At 41.0% G+C, this 15,218-nt stretch overlaps 1 protein-coding gene across 1 annotated transcript in view; it reads right to left on the bottom strand.

Annotated features, from left to right (window-relative positions):
• Cow (Proteoglycan Cow) overlaps window positions 1-15,218 on the bottom strand; it is a 1,009,917-nt gene that overhangs the window by 184,494 nt on the left and 810,205 nt on the right. The window contains exon 7 of the mRNA XM_076816204.1: window positions 5,359-5,518. Within this exon, the coding sequence (XP_076672319.1) occupies window positions 5,359-5,518 (160 nt within the window). The remainder of the gene's footprint in view (window positions 1-5,358; window positions 5,519-15,218) is intronic.

Here is a 15,218-nt window from a genome sequence, read left to right on the forward strand (position 1 = left end):
AGACGACACGTTGATATTTTGTCTCGCTTCGCCTTTCGGACGCCTGACGCTCTGTCCATTTAAACTTTTTTTTACATTTTTTAGTTTTTCACTTTTATAAACACAGTTGACCCCTTTTCACCCCCTTAGGGATTGGTTATGGGAAAATCCTGAAATTGAGTTTTAGGCATTTGTGTGAGCAACTGTTGTAAGTGAAAACCAAAGTGACATCTAATTAGGCCTAAGAGATATTAAGGAGTCCGAGAAAATACATTTTACCCCTTTTCACCCCCTTGGGGATGAAATTTTCAAGAATCCTTACTTAGTGGGTGCCTACGTCATAAAAACAATGTACCTTCCAAATTGCACTTATCGTTATTGAATATTGCTCAAATCTAGTATGTTAACAAATTGTTTAATAACAATCAATTGTTTATAAAAATGTTACATCAGAATATTGTATGAAATGGATTTTACTGTTACTTTGTTAAAAAATTGTTTAAAAAAAATTGATAAAAAATTTTACTAACATTTTTTTCTGCCAATAATCTTTATTTTCGTCTCCGATAGATATTCAATGGTTAGATTAATCATGTATTTACAGTATTTTCCGCGGAAATAATAAAATTAGTAAATAATGTTGGTTTTTCTATTGTTATCTATCATTTTTTAACAACTATTCGTTAGTATATTATTCTATACAGTATAATGCAACTTTCTAGACTCATAAAATATAAAATTATAGTTTTAAGACTTCAAGAAACAGCGATACCTAATACCCCAGTCCACCAAGTTTCGTGGATTTTCCGTGTCATTTTCTCCCACTGTGCGACATAACAGCATAGTTTGAAGCAAAAGTCAATCGTTCATCTTTACGGACCGACGAGACATAAACGGAAAGTCTAACGTCCGTCCCTAGGGAGCGTCGAAGCAGTTAACGTGTTAACATATATAAAAATGAACCATGTATACTTTCAATTTTTTCTTCTTTTCAATACTTGTACAGGATTTTACAGAAAATTATTTGTCATGGCTTTCATGGGCGAATCTACACCTCTGGATCGGTGGATATTTGTTAAAAAATCTGTCCGCAAAATTGTTTATTATTTTTAAAATGAATGTTAAATTTGTTTACGTCAATGTATTCTGCATGTTGAGAAGTGAAAAGTTTGAAAGAAGTCATATGATTTGACTTTTTTCCGTGTGACATACTAATGCATTTAATGATTTACAAACAAGAGAAAGCGTAATTACCTACATAACTACAGGGTGTCCCAAAAATGTCGGAGTTCCTTGAAAGGGGTGACTCAGGGGGTGATTTGAAACAACTTTTTCCTTAGCGAAAATATTGTCCGAAGCTTCGTTAACGAGATATTAACAAAAACCACCGACCAATCAGAGCGCGCGCCTTCCGCCCGAGCTCCCGTTGTAGCGTTGGCTATGCGGCAGGCGGCTGCGCTTGTACTACGAAGGTATGAACAAGCAAGTCGGCATGCACCGAAGGAAACCGCGTTACACAGTTTTATTTTAAAGCGAAATCTTAAATAATAATTGTTTGAAGTGAGAGGACAAGAAATACGCAAATTTCGTTTTCAAATAAGGCATAAACGAAAAGGTAATGTAAGAAAAAATGTACGACAAGTGATCATAATTCGTTATTGAGGTAAAAATCCGTAGTTTAATTACGGCCAACATAACTAAATTTAAAAAATAATATTAGGTGTATGAATAAAGTCTTTCCGATTGGATTTATATAATCAGTATAAAGCAACCGAATTTCTATCGCAGTGATATTCGCAAGCTACCAGAAAATTGGCAAAAGGTAATTAATAATAATGGAAATTATTTCGATGATTGAGTTGTTTTTATTTTATTTTTTTAAATCAAACTGTTACTGAACCCTAAAATCGAAAAGAATATATTTCTATACCTAATAATCACCAATAAATGAAATAAAACTCACCCTTTCGGAAATTCCTTTCCTTCATTTCCTTCCTTTTCGGAAACATGTGTCACTAAGTAGGTCACGGTGCCGATCCTGGTCATCGGTGGACGAAAATATTTATGGTAGGTTTGCGCCGAGTGCACAGCTGATCTCAGGTACACGTCACCATCCAAAGTTAAGGGTCGCAACGTCAAGTGCGTCCGCGTTAATGTACCGAATATTCACTTCACTGCACTCCTACTAACCCTGATCACTTAATTTATTTTTCATGGAACGTGTTGTTCCTACGTTATAAAATTGGTGGCCCCAAAAGGGGCCGATTATTGTTAGTTGAGCAGTTGCTCGATGTGACCACCCTCAGCGTCTATGCACGCCTTCCGGCATCATTGACTCCGTTGAGAATGATGTTGACGCCAAACGCCGAATCGTATCCTCTCCGGGGGTTTGGATGTGCGGGTATTCCCGTGCAAACGCTCGCACAGTAGCACTTGCGTCCCCGTTGTTCCGGGCGTACACCCAGAACATCGCGTAATATTCTTGAGCGGAGAACATTTCTGGGACGAGATTGCTAGCTGACTGACAGGATTTTTTCCAAGCAACTTCCTCTACCCCCAAGTAGTTTCTCTCGTTCCATTATGGGTAAACTCCCACCAGAACAAGAGGCTGTAGGTAAAAAGAAGCCAGCACATTTTCGAAACGCACGTGCTTCGCAGAAGTGCAACGAACGACCCGTCCTACACTTTCACAAAAGTCCGCGCTCCGTCCTTTTACTGCCAATGTACCCGTTGCTTCGAGATAAACAGCAGACACCACGTGTTTCGGTTTTGAAAGGGCACGAAGAGAAGAGAAACAGAAAGTCTTCGAGTTGCTATAAAGAAGAAAAGGTATACCATTCCTGTTTCCGTTTGCGAATACCCTGAGTTCACGTCAGCTACGAGGTGGAACCAGCTAAGTCATAAATTACCCAAAAGAAATCGTTCTCTACCGCCGACTCGCAGGATAATACGGTCATAAACCGCGACCCTGGCGAAATGCTTAATGCAGGCCGATCAGCCTGATTAATTTTAAATACGTCTCGCGGAGAGACACAGGAAGAAAGAGGGTAACTCGCTGACTGCGCGTAGTCCCACCTGCTTCGTCCTTGCTTCCAATGAAAGGCAGGTCCCTTATCTCTCGAGTATAAGGACGCGCCCGAATTTTAAAACAAAAGCACGCGTTGACGTATTCCGTACGAGAAAAGGTGGGCATGAAGTCCGATTGGTCCTAATCTAACCAATCTGCCCTGCATCCCTCTAAAACGGCCACTGTCTTCAAGAGGCCCTCTTCACAGCAATATCTCCTCCCCGAAGCCCACCTTCTCTCGCACGGAATACGTTGACGCGTGCTTTTGTTTTGAAATTCAAGCGCGTGTTTATACTGGTAAGCCTTGGGGAGGAGACATGGCTGAGAAGAAGGCCTCTTCAAAACAGAGACCGTTTGGGAGAGATGCAGGGCAGATTGGTTAGGTTACAACCAATCGGAATTCATGCCTACCTTCTCTCGCACGGAATACGTCAACGCGTGCTTTTGTTTGGCAATTCTAGCGCGTGCTTATACTCGAGAGATAAGGGATCTGCCTTTAATTTGAAGGAAACACGAAGCAGGCGGGATTACGCGAAGTAACCGAGTTACCCCCTTTCTTCCGGTATCTCTCCGCGAGGCGTATTGATGTTGGATATTACTTTTTAATTGCTAGTTCCCAAAAATTAATCAGGCTGTTCGGCCAAAGCATTTCGCCAGGGTCGCGGTTTATGACCGTATTATCCTGCGAGTCGGCGGTAGAGAACGATTTGTTTTGGGTAATTTATGGCTTAGCTGGTTCCGCCTCGTAGCTGACGTGAACTCAGGATATTGGAAAACGGTTAGTATGCCTTTTCTTCTTTATAGCAACTCGAAGACTTTCTGTTTCTCTTCTCTTCGGGCCCTTTCGAACCGAAACACGTGCTGTCTGCTGTCTATCTCGAAGCAACGGGTACATTGGCAGTACAAGGACGGAGCGCGGACTTATGTGAAAGTGTAGGATGGGTCGTTCGTTGCACTTCTGCAAAGCACGTGTGTTTCGAAAATGTGCTGGCTTCTTTTTACCTAAAGCCTCTTGTTCTGGTGGGAGTTAACTCATGGAACTAATGGAACGAGAGAAACTACTTTGGGGTAGAGGAAGTTGCTTGGAAAAAATCCTGTCAGTCAGCTAGCAATCTGGTCCCAGAAATGTTCTCTGCTCAAGAATATTACTCGAGGTTCTGAGTGTACCCCCCGAACAACGGGGACGCAAGTGCTGCAGTGTGAGAATTTGCGCAGGAATACCCACGGCTCCGAACGCCAAGTTCTCATTCATATCCACAAATTTTTATAACGTAGGAACAACACGTTCCATGAAAAATAAATTGAGTGATCAGTGTTAGTAGGAGTGCAGTGAAGTGAATATTTGGTACATTAACCCGGACGCACTTGACGTCCCGACCCTTAACTTTGGATGGTGTCGTGTACCTGAGATCAGCTGTGCACTCGGCGCAACCCTACCATAAATCTTTTCGTCCACCGATGACCAGGATCGGCACAGTGACCTACTTAGTGACACAGGTTTCCGGAAAGGAAGGAAAGGAAAGAAAGGAATGCCCGTAGGGGTGAGTGTTATTTAATTTATTACTGATTATTACCTGTAGAAATAAATTCTGTTCGATTGTAGGGTTCAATAACAGTTTGATTTAAAAAATATGAAAACAACTCAATCATCGAAATAATTTCCATTATTGTTAATTACCTTTTGCCATTTTTTTGGTAGCTTACGAATATCACTGCGATAGAAATTCGGTTGCCTTATACCGATTGTGTAAATCCAGTCTGAAAGAATTTATTCATACACCTAATATTTTTTTTTTAAATTTAGTTATGTTGGCCGTAATTAAACTACGGATTTTTACCTCAATAACGAATTATGATCACTTGTCGTACATTTTTTGTTAAATTACCTTTTCGTTTATGCCTTATTTGAAAACGAAATTTGCGTATTTCTTGTCCTCTCACTTCAAACAATTATTATTTAAGATTTCGCTTTAAAATAAAACTGTGTAACGCGGTTTCCTTCGGTACATGCCGACTTGCTCGTTCATACCTTCGTAGTACAAGCGCAGCCGCCTGCCGCGTAGCCAACGCTACAACGGCAGCTCGGGCGGAAGGCGCGCGCTCTGATTGGTCGAGGGTATTTGTTAATATTTCGTTAACGAAGCTTCGGTCAATATTTTCGCTAAGGAAAAAGTTGTTTCAAATCCCCCCCTGAGTCACCCCTTTCAAGGAACTCCGACATTTTTGGGACACCCTGTATAATAAGCATACGTTAGGATATAATAAACGGATTACAAAGAAAGTATCTTGTATATGTTTTGAATAATCCTTACCCGTCGATGTCGCAACCTTCCAGGAAGGGTTTTAGGCACGGCTCGTTCTGGTCGTGTTCGAGTCCATACAATTCGGAAAGGGAGAGTTGGCCATCATTGTCGCTGTCTAAGTGTCCAAACATCCATCTGACTTCACATTGGCAACCGATAGGAACGTAACCTGTAAATCATATAAATGAAATACGGTACAGTAATTATTCGATATATGTTACGACCTCGAGACCAGATCATAACTTCTACTGTAAAAGACCCGATATACTTTCTAGCATCTCATAAATCTCGAACTGTTGTTTATGTAAACTGGTGGCAACGTACGTTTATGTTCTGGCGACACACAGTGGTTTGAGTATACTACATGCTAGCTGGACAAAATTATTTTTTCGCGGTATTGAGTTTATATGGATGTAACGTTCCGTTGTCGGCAGACAACTGAATGTCGCAGGCCTCGAGATGAGAGCGGCGTCCCCTCGAGTGTAGGATAGGTAGGGATTCGTAGGTAACAGAGTTAAGGATTAAAATCCAAGATTTTAACTTACAATGACTATTTATTTAACAACACTTAACTTTGATAACAAGAATAACAATAATAATATTAATATTACCTGCAACTACGCTTTTATATATATATATATATATATATATATATATATATATATATATATATATATATATATATATACAGGGTGTCCCACTAAGGAGTGGACAGCGCGATATCTCTTAAAGTATTGTCGATAAAATATAAAAAAAATAGGGAATTGCATGGTTCGAGGGGGCCCATTTATTAGCGCGAACGAATTTTGTTTTCGATTATTATTTTAAAAAATACGATGGTCAAGTTCGGTTTTTCAAATGGAACTATTTTTTTTGAAGACCTGAGTTGATAGTGCGTTCCAAGACAAATTCAATAAGCTTTAATGTATACACTTTATTTCCACTGGTTTTTAAGATATTGCGCTTGCAAATTTACTGATTTTCACTGCAAGAAACCCCTCTGAAATGGAAAAAACCGGGGGCGGTCTTACTGACGCCACGGGTGGCACTGCCTGTTGAAATGGATACTTACCTGCCAAAGGTCTACGCCAGAAATGGCAGGCCCAAAGGCTGGACAATTCTTTTCCGTCAGAAATGCTACTTCGTTAGGTACATCTGCGGTATCGAGAAGCGCATCGTTACTTTTATTTCGCACTTGCTTCTACGCTCGGATGGCCGGTTCTTTTGGGAGGGATGCAAATCCGATTAGTTCTGATACAATCTGCTCCCTATGGTTGAAATTTAGTCTAGCAACTTTCACTCCTCCTAACCTAACCAATCCAACTTGCATCCCTCCCAAAAGAACCGGCCATCCGAGCGTAGAAGCAAGTGCGAAATAAAAGTAACGATGCGCTTCTCGATACCGCAGATGTACCTACCTAAGTAGCATTTCTGACGGAAAAGAATTGTCCAGCCTTTGGGCCTGCCATTTCTGGCGTAGACCTTTGGCAGGTAAGTATCCATTTCAACAGGCAGTGCCACCCGTGGCGCCAGAAAGACCGCCCCCGGTTTTTGCCATTCCAGAGGGGTTTCTTGTAGTGAAAATCAGTGAATTTGCAAGCGCAATATCTTAAAAACCAGTGGAAATAAAGTGTATACATTAAAGCTTATTGAATTTGTGTTGGAACGCACTATCAACTCAGGTCTTAAAAAAAAAATAGTTCCATTTGAAAAACCGAACTTGACCATCGTATCTTTTAAAATAATAATCGAAAACAAAATTCGTTCGCGCTAATAAATGGGCCCCCTCGAACCATGCAATTCCCTATTTTTTTATATTTTTATCGACAATACTTTAAGAGATATCGCGCTGTCCACTCCTTAGTGGGACACCCTGTATATATATATATATATATATATATATATATATATATATATATAGGGTGTCCCAAAAATGTCGGAGTTCCTTGAAAGGGGTGACTCAGGGGGTGATTTGAAACAACTTTTTCCTTAGCGAAAATATTGTCCGAAGCTTCGTTAACGAGATATTAACAAAAAACCCCGACCAATCAGAGCGCGCGCCTTCCAGCCGAGCTCCCGTTGTAGCGTTGGCTATGCGGCAGGCGGCTGCGCTTGTACTACGAAGGTATGAACAAGCAAGTCGGCATGCACCGAAGGAAACCGCGTTACACAGTTTTATTTTAAAGCGAAATCTTAAATAATAATTGTTTGAAGTGAGAGGACAAGAAATACGCAAATTTCGTTTTCAAATAAGACATAAACGAAAAGGTAATGTAACAAAAAATGTACGACAAGTGATCATAATTCGTTATTGAGGTAAAATCCGTAGTTTAATCACGGCCAACATAACTAAATTTAAAAAATAATATTAGGTGTATGAATAAATTCTTTCAGACTGGATTTACATAATCGGTATAAAGCAACCGAATTTCTATCGCAGTGATATTCGTAAGGTACCAGAAAAATGGCAAAAGGTTATTAACAATAATGTAAATTATTTCGATAAGTGAGTTGTTTTATTTTTTTTTAAATCAAACTGTTATTGAACCCTAAAATCGGACAGAATTTATTTCTACACCTAATAATCACTAATAAATTAAATAACACTCACACCTACGGGCATTCCTTTCCTTCATTTTCGGAAACCTGTGTCACTATGTAGGTCACTGTGTCGATCCTGGTCATCGGTGGACGAAAAGATTTATGGTAGGGTTGCGCCCAGTGCTCAGCTGATCGCAGGTACACGACACCACCCGAAGGTAAGGATCGCAACGTCAAGTGCGTCCGGGTTAATGTACCGAATATTCACTTCACTGCACGGCCACTAACACTGATCACTAAATTTATTTTTCATGGATGTTGTTCCTACGTTATAAAACTGGTGACCCCGAAAGGGGCCGATTACTGTTAGTTGAGCAGTTGCTCGATGTGACCACCCCCTGCGTCTATGCACGCCATGCGGCATCATTGACTCCGTTGAGAATGATCTTGACGCCAAACGCCAAATCGTATCCTCGCTGGGGATTTGGAAGTGCGGGTATTCCCGTGCAAACGCTCGCACAGTAGCACTTGCGTCCCCGTTGTTCCGGGCGTACACCAAGAACATCGCGTAATATTCTTGAGCGGAGAACATTTCTGGGACGAGATTGCTAGCTGAGTGACAGGATTTTTTCCAAGCAACTTCCTCTACCCCCAAGTAGTTTCTCTCGATTCATTATGAGTTAACTCCCACCAGAACAAGAGGCTTTAAGTAAAAAGCAGCCAGCCAATTTTCGAAACACACTTTCTTTGCAGATCTGCAACGAACGACCCATCCTACACTTTCACCTAAGTCCGCGCTCCGTCCTTGTACTGCCAATGTACCCGTTGCTTCGAGATAGACAGCAGACACCACGTGTTTCGGTTCAAAAGGGCCCGAAGAGAAGAGAAACAGAAAGTCTTCGAGCCGCTATAAAGAAGAAAAGGCATACCAACCCTGTTTCCGTTTTCCAATATCCTGAGTTCACGTCAGCTACGAGGCGGAACCAGCTAAGTCATAAATTACTCAAAACAAATCGATCTCTACCGCCGACTCGCAGGACAATACGGTCACAAACCGCGACCCTGGCGAAATGCATTGGCCGACCAGCCTGATTAATTTTTGGGAACTAGCAATTAAAAAGTAATATCCAATATCAATACGCCTCGCGGAGAGATACAGGAAGAAAGGGGGTAACTCGTTTACTGCGTGTAGTCCCGCCTGCTTCGTGTTTCCTTCAAATTAAAGACCGATCCCTTATCTCTCGAGTATAAGCACGTGCTAAAATTACAAAACAAAAGCACGCGTTGACGTATTCCGTGCGAGAAAAGGTGGGCATGAATTCCGATTGGTCGTAACCTAACCAATCTGCCCTGCATCTCTCCCAAAGGGCCACTGTTTTGAAGAGGCCTTCTTCTCACCCATGTCTCCTCTCCAAGGCCCACCAGTATAAACACGCGCTTGAATTTCAAAACATAAGCACGCGTCGACGTATTCCGTGGGAGAGAAGGTGGGCTTCAGGAGGGGATATTTGCTGTGAAGAGGGCCTCTTCAAAACAGTGGCCGTTTGGGAGGGATGCAGGGCAGATTTTTTTAGGTTACGACCAATCAGACTTCATGTCCACCTTTTCCCGCACGGAATACGTCAACGCGTGCTTTTGTTTTGAAATTCGAGCGCGTGCTTATACTCGAGAGATAAGGGACCTGCCATTAATTGGAAGGAAGGACGAAGCAGGTGGGACTACACGCAGTAAACGAGTTGCCCCCTTTCTTCCTGTGTCTCTCCGCGAGACGTATTTAAAATTAATCAGGCTGATGGGCCAAAGCATTTCGCCAGGGTCGCGGTTTGTGACCGTATTGTCCTGCGAGTCGGCGGTAGAGAACGATTTGTTTTGGGTAATTTATGACTTAGCTGGTTCCGCCTCGTAGCTGACGTGAACTCAGGATATGCGCAAACGGAAACAGGAATGGTATGCCTTTTCTTCTTTATAGCAACTCGAAGACTTTCTGTTTCTCTTCTCTTCGTGCCCTTTCAAAACCGAAACACGTGGTGTCTGCTGTTTCTCTCGAAGCAACGGGTACATTGGCAGTAAAAGGACGGAGCGCGGGCTTTTGTGAAAGTGTAGGACGGGTCGTTCGTTGCACTTCTGCGAAGCACGTGCGTTTCGAAAATGTGCTGGCTTCTTTTTACCTACAGCCTCTTGTTCTGGTGGGAGTTTACCCATAATGGAACGAGAGAAACTACTTGGGGGTAGAGGAAGTTGCTTGGAAAAAATCCTGTCAGTCAGCTAGCAATCTCGTCCCAGAAATTTTCTCCGCTCAAGAATATTACGCCATGTTCTGGGTGTACGCCCGGAACAACGGGGACCCAAGTGTTACTGTGCGAGCGTTTGCGCGGGAATACCCGCACATTCAAACCCCCAGCGAGGATACGATTCTGCGTTTGGCGTCAAGATCATTCTCAACGGAGTCAATGATGCTGCAAGGCGTGCATAAACGCTGAGGGTAGTCACATCGAGCAACTGCTCAACTAACAGTAATCGGCCCCTTTTGGGGCCACCAATTTTATAACGTAGGAACAACACGTTCCATGAAAAGTAAATTAAGTGATCAGTGTTAGTGGCCGTGCAGTGAAGTGAATATTCGGTACATTAACCCGGATGCACTTGCACCTTACCTTCGGGTGGTGTTATATCTGCGATCAGCTGAGCAGTGGGCGCAACCCTACCATAAATCTTTTCGTGCACCGATGACCAGGATCGGCACAGTGACCTACTTAGTGACACAGGTTTCCGAAAAGGAAGGAAAGGAATGCCCGTAGGGGTGAGTGTTATTTAATTTATTAGTGATTATTAGGTGTAGAAATAAATTCTGTTCGATTTTAGGGTTCAATAACAGTTTGATTTAAAAAAAAAATAAAATAAAAACAACTCAATCATCGAAATAATTTCCATTATTGTTAATTACCTTTTGCCAATTTTCTGGTAGCTTACGAATATCACTGCGATAGAAATTCGGTTGCTTTATACTGATTATGTAAATCCAATCGGAAAGACTTTATTCATACACCTAATATTATTTTTTAAATTTAGTTATGTTGGCCGTAATTAAACTACGGATTTTTACCTCAATAACGAATTACGATCTCTTGTCGTACATTTTCTGTTACATTACCTTTTCGTTTATGCCTTATTTGAAAATGAAATTTACGTATTTCTTGTTCTCTCACTTCAAACAATTATTTTTTAATATTCTGTTTTAAAAAAAAAAAACTGTGTAACGCGGTTTCCTTCGATGCATGCCGACTTGCTTGTTCGTACCTTCGCAGTACAAGCGCAGCCGCCTACCGCGTAGCCGACGCTACAACGGGAGCTCGGGCGGAAGGCGCGCACTCTGATTTGTCGGGGTTTTTTGTTAATATCTCGTTAACGAAGCTTTGGACAGTATTTTCGCTAAGGAAAAAGTTGTTTCAAATCACCCCCTGAGTCACCCCTTTCAAGGAACTTTGACATTTTTGGGACACCCTGTATTATGGTTCTGTGATAATGAAGATCGGTTCTACTTTATCCACGGTCGGTATTATTGGGTTCGAGTCCCCGTGGGGCGTTACATCGGGTACAAATTGTTAGAAAGCAAACATGATACATACAGGGTGACTATCTCGGTGCACCTGATCAAAGAGATGCCGCCTGGTACCCCGTGGCGTAATCAACCCCCCGCGGTGCTTCTCCTAAATTTATGGGTTTCGACCCTCGCAGGGGTTGAAGTACCTATTAAGAAGTGCGAAATGTCCTTTTTCCGCATTTCCCATCAGATTTCGCCGATGAAACTATCACCAAGAACGACGCAATTCGGAGCATAATGAAGGAAATTACATGAAGTATTGATTTGCATAATTTCAAGCTGACTTCGTTGAAAATAGTCCTATTTACATAACATTTGGTATGGTATTCATCGAAAAAACACAAGGAATCCATCAGTGTAACTTCCATATCGATACGATAAAGAATTATTCTATTTCTGAAACAGGTATGAATCCTCGGCCGACCGCAGCAAATTGAGGTCGGCGCCCCGCAGTCCAGGATATTCATTTCAACGTATTAAGAAATTCTTCATTCTTTATCGTATCGATATGGAAGTGACACGAACGGCTTCCTGACGTTCTCCTGATTAAAATCATACCAAATGTCTTGTAAATCGGACTATTTTCATCGAAATTAGCATGAAGTTATGCAAATCAATTTTTCATGTAATTTCCTTCATTATGCTCCGAATTGCGTCGTTCTTGGTGTTAGTTTCATCGGCGAAACATAAGGAATCGATTGGCACCGTTTTCTCAGAGATCTGATCAGAAATGCGGAATCGGGACATTTCGCACTTCCTAATAGGTACTCCAACCGCTTCGAGGGTCGAAATTCATAAAATTAGGAGAGGCACCACGGGGAGTTCACCTCCCCACGGGTTACCAGGCGGCATCTCTTTGATCAGGAGCACCGAGAGAATCACCCTGTATCACAGTTTATTATGTCACTAAAAATATTAATAGAATAAAAATATAACTAATTCAATGAAAGAAAAAAACCAAAATAACAGTATTATTGTTTAACTATAACTATAAGTATCTCTTATAACTATTAATTTCTTGTTATTTACAATACACGCTAATCTTATTCGCTACTTGAATCATCCGAAGAACATTTAGTAGAATGTGATGATATCTCATCTTCATCAAGCAGAATGGTGCTGGCAACTTCTATTTGCACAGTAATATTAGTGGAATTATTTATTAACAACTCAATTATTTCAGGCGTTAGTGAGCTTGAGCTTTTTTTGGGGCATTTTGCGAAAAATATTTATTAATGGGTCCGAAATAACTAACAGCATTGTTAATAAATCATAATTAGTATCTAATCTTGTTGTTTTTCGAGAGTGTTTTTCTCTAAACCTACGACAATCTTTGTGGCGTGCTTCCTGGGCCTCTTCTGACATTTGGCCAATAGGAATTAGAAAGGATCCATTCACAGTTTTTTGCGTGGAAAAACAACTTATGCAGGGTTACTGTCATACTAAATTATGGGTAGAGACTCATGTAGAAATCCTTAGTCAAGGAGCAAAACTTTTAAAATTTCTCTATGTTAACAGAATGGCCACACGACAATGTTCGCAATAAAACGCCTAAATTATTTATTAATCTTACGTCTACTCCCGTAATAGACCGAGAGCTGGCTGCATAGGGTTCAACGTGACTCAATGCAGTCACAATTCTTATTTAAAAATGTTGGACTAGTGTTGTCGAATACGAAATTGCTGGTCTGCCACGTCAGTCCGGGGAACTAACGGCGGAGGTGGACGGTTAAACAGGTAAAATTTCTAGCGGAATAACGTCATTTCTGCAGTCCTGAAAATTCTGGTATATACAGGGTGTCCCACTAAGGAGTGGACAGCGCGATATCTCTTAAAGTATTGTCGATAAAAATATAAAAGAAATAGGGAATTGCATGGTTCGAGGGGGCCCATTTATTAGCGCGGACGAATTTTGTTTCCGATTATTATTTTAAAAAATACGATGGTCAAGTTCGATTTTTCAAATGGAACTATTTTTTTTGAAGACCTGAGTTGATAGTGTGTTCCAAGACAAATTCAATAAGCTTTAATGTATACACTTTATTTCCACTGGTTTTTAAGATATTGCGCTTGCAAATTTACTGATTTTCACTGCAAGAAACCCCTCTGAAATGGCAAAAACCGGGGGCGGTCTTACTGACGCCACGGGTGGCACTGCCTGTTGAAATGGATACTTACCTGCCAAAGGTCTACGCCAGAAATGGCAGGCCCAAAGGCTGGACAATTCTTTTCCGTCAGAAATGCTACTTCGTTAGGTACATCTGCGGTATCGAGAAGCGCATCGTTACTTTTATTTCGCACTTGCTTCTACGCTCGGATGGCCGGTTCTTTTGGGAGGGATGCAAATCCGATTAGTTCTGATACAATCTGCTCCCTATGGTTGAAATTTAGTCTAGCAACTTTCACTCCTCCTAACCTAACCAATCCAACTTGCATCCCTCCCAAAAGAACCGGCCATCTGAGCGTAGAAGCAAGTGCGAAATAAAAGTAACGATGCGCTTCTCGATACCGCAGATGTACCTACCTAAGTAGCATTTCTGACGGAAAAGAATTGTCCAGCCTTTGGGCCTGCCATTTCTGGCGTAGACCTTTGGCAGGTAAGTATCCATTTCAACAGGCAGTGCCACCCGTGGCGCCAATAAGACCGCCCCCGGTTTTTGCCATTCCGGAGGGGTTTCTTGCAGTGAAAATCAGTAAATTTGCAAGCGCAATATCTTAAAAACCAGTGGAAATAAAGTGTATACATTAAAGCTTATTGAATTTGTCTTGAAACGTACCATCAACTCAGGTCTTCAAAAAAAATAGTTCCATTTGAAAAACCGAACTTGACCATCGTATCTTTTAAAATAATAATCGGAAACAAAATTCGTTCGCGCTAATAAATGGGCCCCCTCGAACCATGCAATTCCCTATTTTTTTTATATTTTTATCGGCAATACTTGAAGAGATATCGCGCTGTCCACTCCTTAGTGGGACACCCTGTATAATACATGATGGTACGAAGAGCGTGTAACTATTGGCAGACAACTAGACAGGGGAGAAATGGCCGGCAGATCGAAGTAAAGCTGCAAAATATTCGGCAAAGTTTACATCATTCTTGCAGTTCTGAAATTTCATATACTTATTGTTTACGCATTTAATGAACGATAGGTATGCAAAATGGCAGACCTCCAAGTGGAGGATAAAACGTGGCAGACGTTGATGAAAAGTGCGGTACGTGGCTTTCGCGCTTAAGCGACCAGCGGACAACCACGATTCATTTTGTCATTTTTATTCTTTGGTCACTTAATTTTACAGTGTAATTTCTTATTCTGTTTAATTTCTTAAAAATTTGTTGTAAAATTATTAGTAAAAATGTAAATTGTAGGTATCATGTGCACTCACACATGCGGATCAACGTTACGGAATGAATCGTCTTGAATGATCTCTTTCATACTTATAATATTCATAAATATTTGAAAAACAGAGTCAACATTTAAATCTTATAGTCAAAGAGTTGAGGTAAAAAATATTACTTCTTGCGACAGAAATTATTTTTATTTGTGTTTTTATTCATTAAACGCATGATCAACGTCCTCATCGCTATCATATTGGTCAGTTTCGTTAGTATCAGTTCCAGATTCTGTGTTACGAACTGGAAATAAATTATAAAACGTTATGAAAACAAAATAATTAATAATCTGAAACAAACGAATAAGCATGTAAGACTTGGACTTCCATTTCCGGT

The sequence above is a fragment of the Andrena cerasifolii genome, chromosome 7 (assembly GCF_050908995.1).
Source record: "Andrena cerasifolii isolate SP2316 chromosome 7, iyAndCera1_principal, whole genome shotgun sequence".
NCBI lineage: Eukaryota > Metazoa > Arthropoda > Insecta > Hymenoptera > Andrenidae > Andrena > Andrena cerasifolii.